At 48.5% G+C, this 18,471-nt stretch overlaps 1 protein-coding gene across 5 annotated transcripts in view; it reads left to right on the forward strand.

The window, feature by feature from the left end:
* The window catches only part of CEMIP (cell migration inducing hyaluronidase 1), a 172,603-nt gene that overhangs the window by 130,297 nt on the left and 23,835 nt on the right, over positions 1–18,471 (forward strand). For all 5 annotated transcript variants that reach the window (XM_004056653.4, XM_063698768.1, XM_055363644.2 and 2 more), the window contains 5 exons: positions 10,671–10,876; positions 11,615–11,684; positions 12,592–12,720; positions 15,191–15,276; positions 16,205–16,336. In XM_004056653.4, the coding sequence (XP_004056701.3) occupies positions 10,671–10,876; positions 11,615–11,684; positions 12,592–12,720; positions 15,191–15,276; positions 16,205–16,336 (623 nt within the window). The remainder of the gene's footprint in view (positions 1–10,670; positions 10,877–11,614; positions 11,685–12,591; positions 12,721–15,190; positions 15,277–16,204; positions 16,337–18,471) is intronic.

Raw genomic sequence — 18,471 nt, forward strand, 5'->3', positions numbered from 1 at the left:
AAAATAGAGGTTTGTCCTTACCAAAGGTACCAAGCAGAGATGGGAGAGTGATTACTTTGTGGTGGTTTCCGGGAGTCCAGTTTTTCCTGTACTTCATTGGCATCACATGAAATCTGGAGATCATTCCACGGCCACACAGCATGACAGCTCTGCTAACTGCAGACAGGGGGATTACGTGAAGACTCGGCTGTGGTATCTACCCAACAGATTTGAGATGGTGACAACAATGGGCTTTTTTTCTTCTGATGAACCAAGTGTTCCTTCAGAGCAAGTGCTGCTGGGAGAAATACTCTCATTAACAAATTGGCATGTGTATCAGAGGCTTGTCTTGATTTCCACAGATAATTTTCGTACTAAATTGACCTTTCTCGAAGTGAACTACATTTCTATCCTCTATAAACTTTAACACTGGACATCACAAAATGGTACCCCGCAAGCTGAATCTAGCAACCAGATATGTTTTGTTTGGCTTATACTGTGTTTAGAGAAACATTTGAACATTTTTACACTAAATTGATAATTTTACACTAAATTGGACTTTCTTTAAATGAACTACACTTTATATCCTCTATAAACTTTAAAACCGGATGTCACAGAATGACACCCTTTAAGCTGAATCCAGCTACACGATGTGTTTTGTTTGGCTTAAATAGTGGTTAAAGAAACATTTGAATTAGTTTCCATCATTTAAAAATTAAGAGATTCTACATAAAAATCTGGATTCCTGGCTTCTTTTGAAAAGTAGGATGTTGCCTGCCTCCCTGCATGGCAACAATGGCTTAGAGCAGAGTCAAGGCTGCCTCCCCTAAGACAGGTGGGTGTGCATTCTCCAGTGTGCAGCAGGCCTACCATGGCTGTTACAATTACTGTAAAACCCCAGGCCGGTGCCACTCCTTTCATTGCCTGCTGGTCCCTGTGGGCATTTGAGTTTGTAAGCCCTGCTTTAAACCAAGCAGAGCGAGCCTCACCAACAGGCATATGGTTATGGGAAAATGAGGAGGCTGTCTGTGTGACACTAGTGTGGTTCTATTCGATGTACTCTTCTATTATAAAGGATTGCCTGTTGTTTCTGTGTTTTAAATGCTCTGATTTAAAACCTCCCACTGAGTAAAGAGAAGAGATCATCGCCTTTGGAGCCCAGTCTAGGGGGGCCTGGGTTCAAGGGCTTGATCCACAGATTGTGAGCTATGGGACCTTGGGCAAGTAGCTTAACCTCTCTGAACCTCAGTTTCCTGCTCAGTCAAGTGGAGAAACAACACCAAACACATAGGGCTGTCGTGAGGATGAATGAGATGCAAGTGGGTTTCGTGTGGAGATGCTGTCCACATATGAAGGCTGATTCTCCCCAGCAGGTGGTAGAGGACTGTGCTGGAGCCATTGCTGGAAGATGTAGGATTTTTTTCTGTCTCAAGGAAAAAGGAAAGGAGAATGTTTTCTGGCTGAAGCTGAAAGACATCAAGATTTACAGTAAATTCAGAATGTCAGGGATAAGCATGGGCTCTGGAGCCAGACTTCCTGGGTTGCGATTGGAGTTCTGCCGCTTACAAGCCATGTGATCTTGGGCCGGTCATTTTACTGCTCTGTGCTTCTGTAAAATGGAGAGGATGGCACTGCTTACCCTACATGGTTGCTTCCAGGATTGAGCAAGCAGAGAACATGGAAAGCATGGAGCCCAGTGTGTGGCCCACACTTTGCCCTGGATGCAGGTCTCAGGTCTGTCCTGCTCCCTCATGCGATTTGCAGAACCAGTGCAATGGATGCAGTCACACCTTTCTCACATAGGGTGGTGGTGGAGGTCAGGATACATGGTGAAGAGAACAATGTAGAATTGGTTAGGAAAGATAACAGGCTTCACTGAGTCTTTGGATCTTTACTTGTTCTAAGCATTTTTGTTGAAGTTCTATTCATAAATTTAGCTTAAATTCACCTACATTTAACTTTACTAAAGAGAAAGATATTAAGATTACTGGAAGCCTGTAATTACAGATCTGGAGCAGTTTGAATGGAAGCTGTTGTGAATCTCAGGGAAAATACACACCACACACACACACACACACACACACACCCTGAAGTGTGGTTGTGTGGCTGTGCTTTCTCACTCACTTGCTGTGTGACCACTGGCAAGCTACTTAACCAGGCAGGTCTTCAGTTTCCTCACACGTGCTGTGGAGAATGTGATGGCTTCCTCTCAGGGTGGTTCAGTTAGAAAATGCCTGTGAAATGTTTTTGGCTGTCTTTGGAATAGCAAACCTTTCTCAGAGTGCTGAGCCCAGGTCTTAGCTGCAGCAATGGACCCAAAGGGGGGAAGTGGCACAAGAATGGCTGGTGGCAGGGGCATAGGCCTTGGGCACTCTAGGACACCCAGCAGGGCAGTGTTGAGAGTGAGCATCCTGTCAGGGCTGGAGGCTGGGAGAGGCTGGGATTGCTGGGAGAGGCTGGGAGAGCTGACAGAGGCTGGGATTGCTGGGAAAGGCTGGGAGAGCTGGGAGAGGCTGGGAGAGCTGGGAGAGGCTGGGAGAGCTGGGAGAGGCTGTGAGAGCTGGGAAAGGCTGGGAGAGCTGGGAGAGGCTGGGAGAGCTGGGAGAGGCTGTGAGAGCTGGGAGAGGCTGGGAGAGCTGGGAGAGGCTGTGAGAGCTGGGAGAGGCTGGGAGAGGCTGGGAGAGGCTGGGAGAGCTGGGAGAGGCTGGGAGAGCTGGGAGAGGCTGGGAGAGCTGGGAGAGGCTGGGAGAGACTGGGAAAGATGGCATAGGCCTTGAGCCAGGAGTGTGAGTTCATGAAGATAGGCTGGGGGAGTGAGAGATGCGTGGGGCAAGAGGGAAGGCGGCAGTTCAGGGGTAGCCCATGGAGCTGTATCTGGAGCAGCCACGTGGGTCACTTGTACCCACAGTGGAGGTGGACTTTTGTAGCCAGAGCCGTGGACAACCTCTCAGAACCAGAAGACCCTTGCTGCCCTGTATGCCAAGGTCTCCCTCCGGCCTGGCTCTCAGGGATGCCAGCTGCAAACTGGGAGGGCCATTGTACAGACACTAGGTGGCTGAGGTACCAGTTACAGCCTGGTCTTGGTGGCCACATAGAGGTCCAGCCTCACTCAGCTTGATGGCCAAGCTGGTGGGTTAGGATTTGGAGTCTGCAGGCCTTGAGGCCTTCCCAAGGTAAAACCAAATTGTCCTGGCTTAGAATCTAGATGAAGTGCAGGCCTCTAACTCTTTAAGCCAGACAGACAGCAGGGTAATGGAGCACATCCCAGTGCCCTTCCCTAAGATCTCCAAGAGCCATCCCCCGCATGGGAATTGGGTTTATGGATTGGCACCTCACCCTGTAAATGCTCCACCACTGGGGCAGAGATTTCCACATTCGGAGATGCTGCCTTGGGAACTGGATGATCTCCATCGGTATTTTACATTTGCTTCCTTCATTTTGGCTTGAAGGATTTACTCACGGTTGACTATGTTTGGAAAGATGTTTTTAGCTGATGGGACAAAAAGAGGCCAAATACAGACAAAGACGAGATCCTGATTTGGAATGCAGAGGCCACTCAGTAGCATCACAGAAGCCTTTTTCTTAAACAGCATCCCTGATCTGAAGGAGGAAGAGATTCCAGACAAGCAGATACTGGCTCGGGAGAAAGAGGGATTTGTAGGTGTGCAGAGCTGAGAGTGCCTTAAAGCCTGGCTCTGGGCTGATCCTACAGTGTCCTGGTAGCCCCTTGCTCATGAGCTCCTCTCTCCCTGCTGCCTGTAGACAGGCTCTGATATCCTTTATCCTCAGAGGACAGCTTCCCTCATCCCTAATTCCCCCTTGGGCAGCCACCTTTGCTCTTTCCCTTTCTTCACCATCAACTCTTGGGAAGGGTGGTCTGAAATTCCTCCAACTCCTGCTTCTTACTCCTGTCCTGACACAAATGGGGCCTTCTCAACTTTTGCTCTCTCTGAGCCTTGGTGATGGTTCTCAACAATGTCATTCAAAATGTCACCACCAAGCTCAGCAAACCCACTGCTGTCTCTCCTGCTTCATTCAACTCCTAACTCTTTCTGGATATAACAGTTAGTGTGGGCTTCAGTAGAACATTGAGGTAAAAGAGCATAGAGTCACAGAGACCTGTGTTTTCATCTGCCAGTATGGCCTTGGGGGACTGATGGAAATTTTGTGGGACTCAGTTCCTTCCTGTGTGAAGTGAGGATGATGACAGAACTAAGTTCAAAGGGTCTTTAGGAAGATTAAACCAGATAATGTATGTGATATAGTCAGCAATGATATTAAATGGTATTGCTTATTAAATAGTATCACTGTGTGCCTCTGTATCTAACTATGTTCTGTGTAAACATCGCTGGTTCTGTGAGATAGTAGCAAGTATCCAAACAAACAAAAAGAGACTGGCCTCTGTAGTTAAATGACCTTGGCAAACACAGCATACATGCCTTCTTTCCCTGTTTTGGAAATTCACGATGCGTGCTAGCAGAGCAAAGGCTTGCAATAAAAATACATGCTTAGCTTTGGTTATCCTAGCGATGCCTAAACTCATTCGCATCTTACAGAGCTGGTGTTCTGTAACACAGTATGTAACAGAGAAGCATTGGAAAATGCTTCTCACTACATTGATACTGTCAGTGGTGTCTTTCTTGAAATGCAATGGTTAGCACCAAAGCTGCAGGATGTAGGCAGATGTGGGGTGCAGTCTGCCTTCAAAGGAAGGCTCTATGGCACAGTATCTGTAGGCTGGATAGTGGGGGTAGGGGATGCAAAATGGGCCCCCACTTCATCTTAACATGTGTTTCTGAACTCTGAGGCAGGACATAGGGGGATTCACCTTCCTGTTTTTCCTGAAGGAAAGTAATGGAATGGTCCAGTACTTTTGTGGAAGGACAAAATGACTTCAATATGGGTTCTGCTTGTTTCCTCCTCCCTTCCCTCTTTAAGGCAGAGAATGGGAGAAGATACCATGCTCTTTCCTTCTTTTCCTCCTCGTGTATTGCTCAAAATGTGCTATCTTTGACATAAATGCTTCCAATAGCCACAAGATGCTTGAAACCAGGATGTCCCCAACAGGCTGCCACATGTGCCCTGCAGGTTGTGCCCTGCACTGCTCCGGGGGTGCCATCTATATGGACTGCAGCCAGTCCCCAGGTGCCCCAGCCCCAGGGACACATCCTCCCTCTGGCATTCTATGAAAGATGGCTGAGCCCCCTGTGTCTTTGGCAGGAAATCCAGGGCCCTCTCTCCCGGACTCAAAGCTCTGGGATTTGTGGGAGAAGCTTCTGCTTTTCCTGGTTACCTCCCTCTTTCAGTTTCTTGAATTCACATTCTCAATTCTTGATTCATGTAGCTGCTCTCATCTTGGAACTGCTCAACAGGTTCACCTTTCCTGCTACTTAGACAGAGCTGATTTATCAAGACAGGGGAATTGCAATAAAGAGTTTAATTCATGCAGAGCTGGCTGTATGGGAGACCGGAGTTTTTTTATTACTCAGATCAGTCTCCCCCAAAATTGGGGGATCAGGGTTTTTAAGGATAATTCGATGGTTAGGCGGTCGGAAAGGGGGAGTGCTGATTGGTGGGGTCGGATATGAAATCATAGGGAGTCAAAGCTGTCCTCTTGTGCTGAGTCAGTTCCTGGGTGGGGGCCACAAGACCAGATGAGCCAGTTTATCAATGTGGGAGGCACTAGCTGGTCCATTTAGTGCCAGATCTGAAAAATATCTCAAGCACTAATCTTAGGTTTTACAATAGCGATGTTGTCCCCAGGAGCAGTTGGGGAGGTTCAGAATCTTGTGGCTTCTAGCTGCATGACTCCTAAACCATAATTTCTAATCTTGTGGCTAATTTGTTAGTCCTACAAAAGCAGTTTAGTCCCTGCGTAAGACGGGGGTTTGTTTCGGGAAGGGACGGTTATCGTTTTTGTTTCAAAGTTAAACTATAAACTAAGTTCCTCCCAAAGTCAGTTTGGCCTACGCCCAGGAATGACCAAGGATAGCTTGGAGGTTAGAAGCAAGATGGAGTTGGTTAAGTCAGATCTCTTTCACTGTCATAATTTTCTAACTCTTATAATTGTTGCAAAGGCATTTTCAATCTCTCCTTTCCATATGAGCCCAAATATGAAACCCAGACTCTTGTCCTTGATTTCCACAAAAATTTCATCGGCCCAGGGCTTTTACTGGTGGATGGGGGTAAGAGATGGGAGGGAGAGGGGGTACATTACAGATCAGCACCGAAACCAACACTAAGAGATGGAGTAACAGGTCCCTCTATAGACCAAACGCTTCCCCCCAGGCTACTCCCTCCCCAACCTGGTTGTTGAGTTCTTGTCCCCTCCTCCTCATTCTCCCATCCTCCTCCCCACCTCTCCTGGGCTGCCTTAGAAACTCATTCCTGTCCTTGTTAGGCAGAGTAATTTGGTTGTCCGGGTTTTTTTCTTCCACCCAGTTTTAATTTGCATATTCAAAAACTCATTAAGACACTCTGTAAAACAAATAACCCACCACCCTACTCTATGGCAATCTTCTTTTCCGCAGTTCAAAAAGAAATTTTTTTAAAAGTAATGGCAGAAGATTGGAAATTCCAGTCTTTTTTATAACATGGCTGCATTTGTTGTCGAGTTTTTCATTAACATAAATCATATCATACCCACCCTAGAAGGCAGAAACAAGTAAAGTTCACTTCTGTCTGCATTTGTTTGTTTTAAACAGCAGTTTCTTTTACTTGCTGTATACAGGTTGATGGTGGAAATCATTACATACAGATATGTCCTGATTTGCACAGAATGGTCCATTTTAGACGTGTTGTCCCAGCTTAACTACTAATCACACCTCCTTCACTTCAAACGTGTCCTGGTTCAGATCATAAACCAAATAAAATGGTCACACCCTACCCAGCCACTGAAGCAGTCCCTACTGGCTCTTTCTAGCTCTTTGTCAGGCAGAGCCCAGGAGTTTTCTCCTACACAATCTTATGCCTGGACCACACCTAACAACAACTGAAGACTTAAAACAGCTTCAGGAATTGCTTTCATGACTGCCGACCATCAGCAGGAAGGAAGATATCCAGAAGGACAAAGGGAAAAATACAATTTGTGCAAGAGAATGGGGGGAGAACTTACATATTACTTCTGGTTAGCATACATAGGGACTGAATGGCCACCCGTGAATCTATATGCATGTTTGTGTATGCAGCTACTATTTATGTATCTGCTATCTATCTATCTATCTATCTATCTATCTATCTATCTATCTATATCTATCTATCCATCTATCTACATCTATCATCTCAACCTACGTCACAGTTTAAATATTTAACTCTGGGTAATGTTCTAAGGAGGAACAATCCCAGAATTTTAGAGCTGGAAGAAACTTTAGATGTCATCCCATCACACAGGGACACTTAGGCAAGGCACACACAGCAAGTTTGTAGCTGAGTAACTTGTGTCTTCTACCCCCACCCGAGGGCTGTCCTCGGCCTTATCATGCTTCCCTCTTGATTCTGTGTGCCATCCTCACCCCACTCCTAATGAGAAGAAAGAAATGCAGCCCAAAGTGAGAGCGTCTTTTTCTTTCTGGCATTGTTGAGTATTGATTGAGTATTGATTGATTGATTGACTCAGACAGATGGGGAATCAAGTCCCAATTCGGTCCGTGCAAAAGAAGTGACTTGGGGCAACTTTCTAAGTCTGCGTCACCTATAGAATTGTAGTTGTGATGAGGTTTAAATAAGACAACATGTAAAAACATTTAGTATCCAATAAACAGTGGTCATTTTTCTTCCTTTCAACGAGGGTTTTTCTCTCAGGAGGGAATTTCTTTCTCTGGCATTTTTTAGAATAAGAATATACCTAACTCATTGTTTACTCCTATTCAGAGAAAGACTACCCAAAGTATGATCCACACAGCAGGGTAAATGGGTCCCTAAGATTTAGAAAGAGCTATGGGCAGGAGGCAGGAGGCAAGAGGCCTGAGTTTGATCACAGCTGCAGAATGAGGTTGCTGAGCGTCCTGGGACACTCCACATCCCTTCTCTGGGCCTTGGCATCCTCCTCTGTAAAGTTGAAGCCATTAAACTTGACCTCAGATGTTCTGGCCAGCTCAGGAAGCCCACATTTCCTTGCCTTTTTCTCCCATGCTTGTCTGTCCAGGCTATTTATAACAAACTTTTAGGGCTTAATAGGAGAAAGGAAAGCAGTCCCATTGGCTGACCTTGATATTGATTGACTTATTAAACAGGTGAATAGGATTCAAGATCACACCCTTGCCTATTACTAAAGATGAAGGGAAGGATGTTTATTCAGAAGAACAGAGAGCTTGCCTGGAACAGAGCTACTTGCTTGTATGTTGGGTTCTCCCATATGGAGTGAGTGGACACAGAAAACCATGCTTTCCCCTTGACCTTGTACATATGGCTTATGTGACCTTTGGCAAATCACTTGCCTTCTCTGAGTCTCGTTTTCCTCATCTCTAAAAAAAAATTAAAATTGAATAGAGGATGGTGTGAGATTTTAGCAAGATTAGAAGGTGTAAGAGGCCAGTCCACTGCTGGGATATGGAGTGTGGTCTGATGATCCTTTTAAAGAATGGCTGCCTGGGAGTTGGGGAGTAGGCGGCTGTCATATGAAAGACCCTGGGCCAGGTGCAGTGGCTAACGCCTGTAATCCTAGCACTTTGGGAGGCCAAGGCAGAAGGATTGCTTGAGCCCAGGAGTTTGAGGCCAGCCTGGGCAACATGGTGAAAGCCCATCTCTACCAAAAATACAAAAATTAGTCATTCGTGGTAGTGCAAGCTTGTAGTCCCAGCTCCCCAGGGGGCTGAGGTGGGAGAATGGTTTGAGCTCAGGAGGCAGAGGGTGTAGTGAGCCGAGATCATGCCACTGCACTCCAGCCTGGGCAACAGAGCCAGACCTTGTCTCACCAAAAAAAAAAAAAAAAAAAAAAAAAAGGACTGGAAGGAACTGATGTCTACATCAGGGCCTCTCAATCAGGGATGATTCTGTCACCCTTCCTCCCTCCTACCCAATGGAATATTTGGCAATGAATGTCTGGAGACATTTTTGGTTGTCACAACTGAAGGGGTTTTCCTGGCATCTAATAGGTAGAGGCCAGGGAAGCTGCTAAACAACCTGCAATCACGGGACAGCCTCTCAAAATGTTCACACAGTGCCAGGGTGGTAGGTGGAGGATTGTTGCTGGTTGGTATGTGGATTTTCCAGTGCTTGGCATGGTGGCAGGTACTGAATAGGTGTGGGTTGAATTGATGTCATCGGGAATCAGAAACTCCCTTGGTGGATGACATCATCGGGCAGTCTGTACCCAGGGGTGGGGATGAAGGGTGTAAGATAAGTGAGGTTTTTCTCACCATTGCCCCACTGTGGAACAGGCCACCTTGCAAGGAAGTGAGCATCTCTCTGGAGTGTCTGAGCAGAAGCAGGGTACCTGTTTGCCAGTTATGCTTGGGAACAGAGTCTGGGATTGGACAGGGAGGTGGGGCCCAGGCTACAGGCCCTCTGAAGATCTGAGTTCTGAGATTGATGAGTTTAGAGATACAGACCCAGAAGGGGCTTCAGAGATCATGGAGTTCAAGTCCTTCATTTTTGCGGTGGAAAAAAAAGTGACTGAAGAGAAGATAGGAGGCTTGTCTAAGATCCCCGCGCTGCTTGGATGTGCTGCTGAAACTGCATCCCTGGTATCTCAATATCCATGCAAATGTTCTTTCTGCTTTCCCCACTAACTGTGTGATTCCAAGAAGGAAACCAAAGAGCTGGAGTTTGCAGCCCTTTCTAGTTCTGAACCCAGGCGTTGCAAATGTGGCTTGATGCACGTCTTGGGCTGACAAGCTGTCTTGGATTTCTGAATGAGGGTACAATAAGGAGCATCAATATTGGTCTTAATAAAAAGCACACCTGCCCCAGCTCAGGTGCTGCTCCTAGATGAAGTTCCCTCATCCACCCTTACTCAGTGGGATCTCCTCTGTGGAGTCCCTCCATGGTAAGTCCTTGTACACAGGGCACTCAGCTGTGTGCTCCATCAGAGTGGGTGCACGTGGCCCAGCCCATGGCCTCCTCTTGGATTCACCTTCTCACGTATGATATCTTGCCCCCTTTCCTACCCTATAGAGCCTCACCACCCCCAACTCCTCCAGCTGGAAAGGACTTTTAAAAGTCACCATCCCTGGCATGGCGCGGTGGCTCACACCTGTAATCCCAGCACTTTGGGAGCCCAAGGCGGGCAGATCATGAGGTCAGGAGATTGAGACCAGCCTGGCCAACATTGTGAAACCCGGTCTCTACTAAAAACACGCAAAAAATTAGCTGGGTGTGGGGGCGCGTGCCTATAGTCCCAGCTACTCGGGAGGCTGGGGCAGGAGAATCACTTGAACCCTGGAGGCAGAGGTTGCAGTGAGCCAAGATTGTGCCACTGCACTCCAGTCTGGGTGACAAAGTGAGACTCCATCTCAAAAAAAAAAAAGTCACCATCCCATGCTTTGTCCCACTTTCCCCAGGCCTATCACTTGTGTCATATTCATCTCCAAACCTCCAGTGCTCCTCCCAGGGCCTGGTGTACGGCTGAGACTATTTAGTGTTTGTTGAATGAATGAATGAGCACATGAGACTATTTAGTGTTTGCCGAATGCATGAATGAGCACATGAATAACTGGATGCTTGGTGAAACACCCCTGTCTTGACCCCTGCAGATCAAGGACGTTGTGGGCTATAACTCTTTGGGCCACTGCTTCTTCACGGAAGATGGGCCGGAGGAACGCAACACTTTTGACCACTGTCTTGGCCTCCTTGTCAAGTCTGGAACCCTCCTCCCCTCGGACCGTGACAGCAAGATGTGCAAGATGATCACAGAGGACTCCTACCCGGGGTACATCCCCAAGCCCAGGCAAGAATGCAAGTAAGTGCCTGGACCCCTCTCTGTGTGCTGGGGGGAAGGGGTGTACATGTGTGTGCATGTGTTCACTCAGCTCAGCCCAGCACCAGACTTCTGCACTTCGGGGCTCTGAGCAGCTTGGGCCTCGCACCCCTTAACCACCTATGGCTCCAGCTTCCTGCAAAGCAGGCGGGAGGGAGGGTGTCTTCTCCCTTCTCCCTTCTCAGTTTGCCTCATGTGCATTTTTCTTGTCCAAAGAGGATCCCTGTTCTCATCTGTGGGGCTTCTCCTGATCCACACAGTGCTCTTTGATGAGAGGAAGTGGCTGACACCTCACCTGCCACAGAGGTCCCCACCACACAGACCCTTTTCTAGATATTAGAGAGAGAGAGACAGAGAGATGGGGTGAGAGCTCTCTGTGCAGTCAGCCTTCCAAGTGCAGGGCCCCTCCCTTAGAAAGGGCTACTTTCCTGGGTTCTTCTGACCTACATGTATTTTAGAGTCAATCTCAGACATCACTTGCACACTGCTTCTATTTTCAAGACCCAGGCTCTTTTTAATTTCTGAATATTTTAAGTGCTTAAACTAGCACCACACTTTCATTAGAAAACTGGGTTTCAGATCAACAAGTCAATGATTTCTCAGATCTCTGATAAGAGACTATCAGGCCAATATCAGAGTGCCCAACCTGCACCTGCCATGTGGCAGGACGACCCCTGGCGGCCCTTTATCTGATCTCAGGTATCTCTGCCCTCCCTGCAGTGCTGTGTCCACCTTCTGGATGGCCAATCCCAACAACAACCTCATCAACTGTGCCGCTGCAGGATCTGAGGTGAGCAGAAATATCCCTTCTTTGGCAGAAAGTGAGGGTGGGGGCTGGAGTCAGGGAGACAGCCGAGGCTTACCTTGAAACATGTGTGCTCTGAGCCCCAAACCCAGATATCCATGCAGACAGGCTTAGCTGCAGTGAAGAGGAAAACGACAGACTGGGGGTGGTGGGGCAGGGGGTGTTCTTTGGACTTGGTTTTAAAGGACAGCCCTGTCACTTCATAATACTGGTGACCATAGTTAGTGAACACTGAACGCTTTATGTATAATAAATCATTAGAATGCCATGATTTTAGCTTAGAATGGTACCTGACACATCAGTGTTGTAAGCTCACATAATTTGATTTTTGTAAGAACCCAGTGACGTAGGTACTATTATTATCCCCATCTGATGGGGGAGGAAGCTAAGGTTAGGAGAGCTGACATGCCCAGGGGCACACGTAGCTGGGAGGTGGCGGCCAGGGTGGCAGCACGGCATTCCATCCACACAGCCCTGCTCTCACCCACCCGTCCATGCTGCTGGCCTTCCATGGGACCCTGACCTTGACCTGGAACTTAGCTTCCTTATCTGTAGAATGAAGGGGAAAGCAGAGAACACTCATGAAATCCCCCCATTGTGTGTCAGGAAGAGGAGTTTCAGCCCTGCAGTGATTGAAACACAGCAGTTCTGAGCCATGTCTGATAGAGTAGGGCCCATCAAGGGCTTTAACTGTCACGGTGGGCTCTACTTTTCACTGTTTTCCCCCCAGACTGGACCACATGGAGGTGTGTTGTGGGTGGGCACCGAGGGCTCCTGTGGGTGACGGCAGTAGCTACTAGACCCATCTCTGGCGTGGGCCGCGTGGCCACCTTGCCCAGGAGCTCTCTGGGGCTGAACGCTGTGGCTTTTCCCTTGTGTCCTTCCCCAACAGGAAACTGGATTTTGGTTTATTTTTCACCACGTACCAACGGGCCCCTCCGTGGGAATGTACTCCCCAGGTTATTCAGAGCACATTCCACTGGGAAAATTCTATAACAACCGAGCACATTCCAACTACCGGGTAAGTCTTTCCAGGCTGCGCCTCTCTGGCCAGCCTCTCGGTCCCCTTCCCAGGCCTGCAGATGATTAGAGCCGGGACAGCCAGTTGGCGACAGCTGGGAACAACTGCATTCTTAATGCTGGTCTCGAAGAAAATGGAGCAGCCTTGCGAGGCCTCCCAGGCCATTGGCCACATTCTTCAACACAAATCTCCTGTGGTGGTTCCTGCACGGGCATGGACTGAGAATATGGCCAGAGCCAAAAGGAGCAAGTTGTGCCTTCACTCATGCTGACAGGGGGAGAGCTTCTCTTGGTGGCCCCTGAGCTGGGCACCGGAATTTGGTTTGCAATTCACTTGGCGGGGCTGGGTGTAGCCTCAACTATGAAAAGTTAGGCCTGATCCATAAGCTGAAGGAAATCAAGACGTGGTTCTGAAGGAAGGTGGAGGCAGCATTGGCATCCTCTCTGCTGTTCCCTCTTGTCTTGCTTCTTGGGAAATGAATGGGTTGCTGCATCTGCACAGAGCTAAGTGGGCAGGTGGGACACAAAGTCCTCAGTCATCTTCATTTGCTCATCAACATCTCCTAAGCACCTGCCGTTGTGTCCAGCACCAAGCTAGGCACTGGGGGACAGAAGGCATATCAAGATGACTGGGATCTCGAGTCTGTCAAGGACCTCCCAGTGAGGACAGCAGTCAAGACCAGAGTCATGGGGCATGGGATTGGAGCTTGGAGCATGGCTGAAACCAGAGACGCTCTTTGTTGGGGCAGAGGTGGTCTCAAGGATGCCAGGGCGGTGCGCAGATAGACTCCCAAATGCCTAGGCTGGTTTTCTGGTCCAATCCCTAATGGTACTGATAAAGAAAAACTGACGTTCCTCAAAGGGAACAATACATTCGGAGGCAAAAAGTAAAAAGATTTTTAAAAGCCCAACCAGAGAGAAGACCAAAAGGAAGGGATGCGGTCTCAGAATAGACCTGTGCTTACACCTAGGAGATAGGGTGGGGCAAGGGGTAAGCAGTTGCAGGGTGGGGTGGCAGAAACAGAAGAAGAGTCCCCAGGCAGTGTCATTTCCCAGCAACTAGAAAAGAGGGTAGTGTCATGGGGCAGTGAGCAGAGGTGTGGAAGACAACAGTCTCATCTTGACAGAGGAGAATTAGTGCTGGGTAACAGAGGGCATTTCTGAGGCTGACATGGCCCTCCCATACAGAGGGAGGTGCAGGGGGCATATTGCTGTTGGTGGCAGGGGGAACAGTGGAGAGAATGTGTTGGCTGCTTGTCGAGAAACCCCCCACACGCACCCCTTGGGAAGGCTTCCATGAGCAGGGAGGTGGGCCACATAGAACCTAGCAGTTGTGGAGAGGCTGGAAAGGGGAGGAGTGCATGCAGGTGAATGGTTTCTAACAAGCAGGCATGCAAGGGCTCATGGGTGCAGGTGGGGATGGGCCTTGAAGAAGGTGGCAGGTCTCATTCTCTGAGGCAGGGAGGGAAGGAGTGAAGAGGAACCTCCAGCTGGATTGATTCGATTGTCTAAGCCAAGGAGGAGGTCCCGTCCTTGGTGTTCATGCCCAGTAAGTCTTGACTCCACATCCACAGTGAGAGGGACCTGTTCCAGGAGGCTTCACCTGGGGTCTCTTATTGGGTCCTCATAACCATCCTGTGACATAGGTATCACTAGCCCATTTTGCAGATGATATGACTGAGGCTAAAGAGGTGAAGGGACTTGCCCAGTCATAGTTGGTGGGAGTAGAGCTGCGAGTCAACCCCACATCATCTGACTCACATCACTGCTGCTGAATTATAAGCCAGAGGGAGAATGAAACGGCCACAGTGCCCTCCAGTTATCTAAAGAAGAGAAATCTGAGTATGAGCATTCACAAGAGGCCACAAGAATCCAGACAGGAATGAAGACTGAATGGTGGCCTCCCTGGGCAGCATCACTCAGCTGCCTCGATTTCTCCCTATCCCATGGCTGACAAAGTGGACATGTTTAGAGTCAAACAAAAAAGCCAGATTCTCTCTTCAAGACAGGCAGGAGCTAAAATGAGACTGTGGGAAGGTCACTGACCCCAGCCCAAGGTAAAGATGGGACTTAGGTTCAGCATTTCCTTTAAATCACAGCAGACAAATTTCCTAAGAGTGTATACCTGTTGTTCCTGACTTGGGGCCTGGGCTAATAACTATCCAAAGCAGTGTGGGTTCTGCACATGGACTGTGCTATGTGGCCTTGGACAAGATACATAACCTCTCTAGACCTCAGTTTCCACATCTGCTCCTCAAAGAGGTTAAATATTCCAGATTTGGTCTGAGCAATGCAGAATGAGGCAGCATCTTCACCTCCCTTACTGTAGATCCTCTACTTCTGTTGAAGCAGCCTGAGAACAGAGCTGGTTTTCCCGGAGCATTCAGAAGTATGCAGTGAGGCTGATTGTGAGACGATGCTTGTAGCCCACAGTAGAAACTAATGTGTCCCTGAATATCTCTTCCCTGCAGGCTGGCATGATCATAGACAACGGAGTCAAAACCACCGAGGCCTCTGCCAAGGACAAGCGGCCGTTCCTCTCGATCATCTCTGCCAGGTAATCAGCCATTGGGAAGACACAGTCCACGGTGACCTTGCAGTCCAGCTCCTGCCTCCCCCTCCTTCAATCACTCATTCATTCCCTGAGCATCTGTTGAGCCCTTGCTTTGTGCTGGGCTTTGAGCTAGTTGCTGGGGGTACAATGGTGAAAACCTGAGCAGGGTAAAGTCTGAATTAGGATTCTGGCTCCAGCAGCCAAAGGAAGATAGAAATTCCCAGAGGTTTCTAGATCCCTCAGCAAAGTGAATAGCTGGTAAGTCAGCAGAAATGAGCAGGGCCACAGTAGGTTGGGCCAGGATGAAAAGATGAAGAGAACAGAAGGGAAGAATTTTACCATCAATTTAATGGGAAAGAACATGCAAGTCATGCCTATAAATAAGCCTACTGTTCAGCTGAAGGCCAGGGGCAACTTTCAAAAGGTCCTTTTGAAACCTCAAGGTAATTAGCAAAACCAATCTCCTTTAAAGAGACAAGTTGCTTGGTCTCCATCAAAAGTGGGTAACACTGGTAACATGATAGTGCACTCCGTTTTGTAGCTAAGAAGTGCTCAGAAAAGGCACTAGTTCAAGGTGACCTGCCAGTTAGTGGAAGAGCTGGGTATCTCCAGACTCTTCTCCTGGGCTACGAGGACTGTGTTGCATGACTTTGTGGGAATGGCTGTCTGAACTGTCCTCTGTGTTTTGGCCCCACTTGGGGCAGGTTCTTCAGTATGTGAGGAGCCTGCATGGGCTGGTGGAGTGACCTCTTGCTTCTGTGATGAACTCAGAAAGTTCATTCAAGAGCCCGGGCAATGCGAATGGGTTTCTGTTTAGTCAATGCCTTCCTGGGCACTGTGAGTAGAGAGAGGCTCACAGAGCCCAGAAGGGAGTCAGCAGAGGCGTGCCCCCAACACCACCACCTGTGCCCTCCCCATGGTTGTGCTGCAGATACAGCCCTCACCAGGACGCCGACCCGCTGAAGCCCCGGGAGCCGGCCATCATCAGACACTTCATTGCCTACAAGAACCAGGACCACGGGGCCTGGCTGCGCGGCGGGGATGTGTGGCTGGACAGCTGCCGGTGAGTCAGAGCAGCGTGCGGCTTTGGCACAAAGGGGGCATGGCCCGTCTTCCCCTAGCCCCCTACAGAGAGAGGAGAGCAAAGCAGAGAGGGGAAGCCAGACATACTGACGTTTGGCCTTCTGGTCCCCCAGCCAGGCAGGGGCATAGGATGGCAGCAGGCAGTGGCCAAAAAAAACAAAACCTAAAAGCAGCATATTGGCTTCAGCCCACAGTGCCAGGTGCTGTGGGTTATGATTCGCTTCCAAATAGTCACTGGGCTTGGCTCTCTCAAGGTCATGCGGCCCATCAGCTAAGGGAGGGAAGAAGAAAGAAGCCAGAATATCCTAGGCACTTACTATGTGAAAGCCTTGGTTGCATTTCTTTCTTACCATGTTTCTCAAACATATAAATTATGATCTCCATTTTAGAGACGATAAACTGAGGTTCAGTTTAGTGAATTTCCCAAGGTCACGCAGTTAGCTAGAGTTTGAACTGGAACTTGGAGCTACAGTTCACTGGACTCCAAGACCCAAATGAAAAAGGCAGGGAACGCTGAGCTCTCATATGAGGTCCCTATGTGAGTGACTGTCACATGCTGGACAAGGACCAGAAGGCACAGGCAGTGGAGCTGGGATTTGTTTTCAGGGAGTATTGTGAAATGTCTCCGTGTCTGCCTTTTGTGTTAAAAATGGGAAATCAGAAACCCTATTAGGAAATAAACATATTTCTCTATTTTATTGTGACCAAGTAAAGGAGAAATAAAGGTGAAAGGGAATAAGAGAAATTGAAATGCGAGGAGAAAAGCAGAGACACAGCATTGACAGAGAGAGCAAGAGAGAGAGGGAGGGAGAGAAAGGCTGCTCAGAAATGCAGAGATCTGGGGAGAAACTGACTTAGCATTGCAGCCCCAGGAAGATGCTTGAGAGACAGAGAAGGGGAGGTGCAAAGGCTTTTGGGTCCCCCAGCCAGGCAAGGACATAGGATGGCAGCAGGCAGTGGCCAAAAATAAACAATAAATTTTTTTTAAAAAAGTCAAAAAAGCAAAACCTAAAAACAGAGGCAGAGAGACTGAGGGGGTTCTTCTTTTTTTTTTTTTTTTTTTTTTGAGATGGAGTCTTACTTTGTCACCCAGGCTGGAATGCAGTGGTGCAAACTCAGCACACTGCAACCTCCGCTTCCTGGGTTCAAGCCATTCTCCTGCCTCAGCCTCCCGAGTAGCTGGGATTACAAGCGTGCACCACCACGCCAGGCTAATTTTTGTATTTCTAGTAGAGATGGGGTTTCACCACATTGGCCAGGCTGGTCGCAAGCTCCTGACCTTGTGATTCGCCCGCCTCAGACTCCCAAAGTGCTGGGATTACAGGCGTGAGCCACTGTGCCCAGCCGCAGGGCCTTCATTTTGCACAGGAGAAAAGAAGTCATTCATTTTAAGAAGAAGGGAAGGGAGAAAAGGGAGCTGATTCTGGGTTTCTGAAGGGCATTTAGGGGAAGGGGGCAGGGTTGTTCTGATTGGCTCTAGAAGGCAGAAGTGATAGGCATGAAGCAGGTTTCAGCTCTGGAGAAGGAAGAGCCTTCCTACCATATGAGACACCAGTCTATGGGATAAGCTGCCAGGCTCCTCATCCCTAGAGCAGACCCTAGAGCATCCTTGGGAGGGGCACTACGCAGAAGGTGGGTGGAAGCCCTGGGTTGAAGAGAAACTAGATGGTGTCAATGCCGAAATTCTTTGCAATATCCTAAGTTCGGTAAATCTCTTGGTTCTGGTTGTTGGGCATTTCAGAGTTTAGGTCCCTTAAGAGATGGTAAATGCCAGATTTAGGGCAGCAAGAAAAATTGCGAAGACCCCTCCTGCCAAAGTGTGTGTGTCTTTTAATCCCCCACCAGACTCATTCCAAGGTAGCCTAGGATCTGCCTGGCACCAAGGCTGTGGTCCTACTTGTGGACAAGGTTGGTGCAATCAGGGCTGACAGAAGATAGGGATCCCTTCAAGGACTGGAAGAATGAGGGGACCAGGAGCCTAGCACTGGGGGACAGAAGCAATGAGGAAAAGCCATGGAGGGACCTGGGAGATAAGACTCAGGAAGTTTGGGAAAATAAATGGATAAGACAGTGCCCTAATGATGGGACTGGAATGATTGATTTGAACTAAATGGG

The sequence above is a fragment of the Gorilla gorilla genome, chromosome 16, assembly GCF_029281585.2.
Source record: "Gorilla gorilla gorilla isolate KB3781 chromosome 16, NHGRI_mGorGor1-v2.1_pri, whole genome shotgun sequence".
In the NCBI taxonomy this organism is placed as follows: Eukaryota; Metazoa; Chordata; class Mammalia; order Primates; family Hominidae; genus Gorilla; species Gorilla gorilla.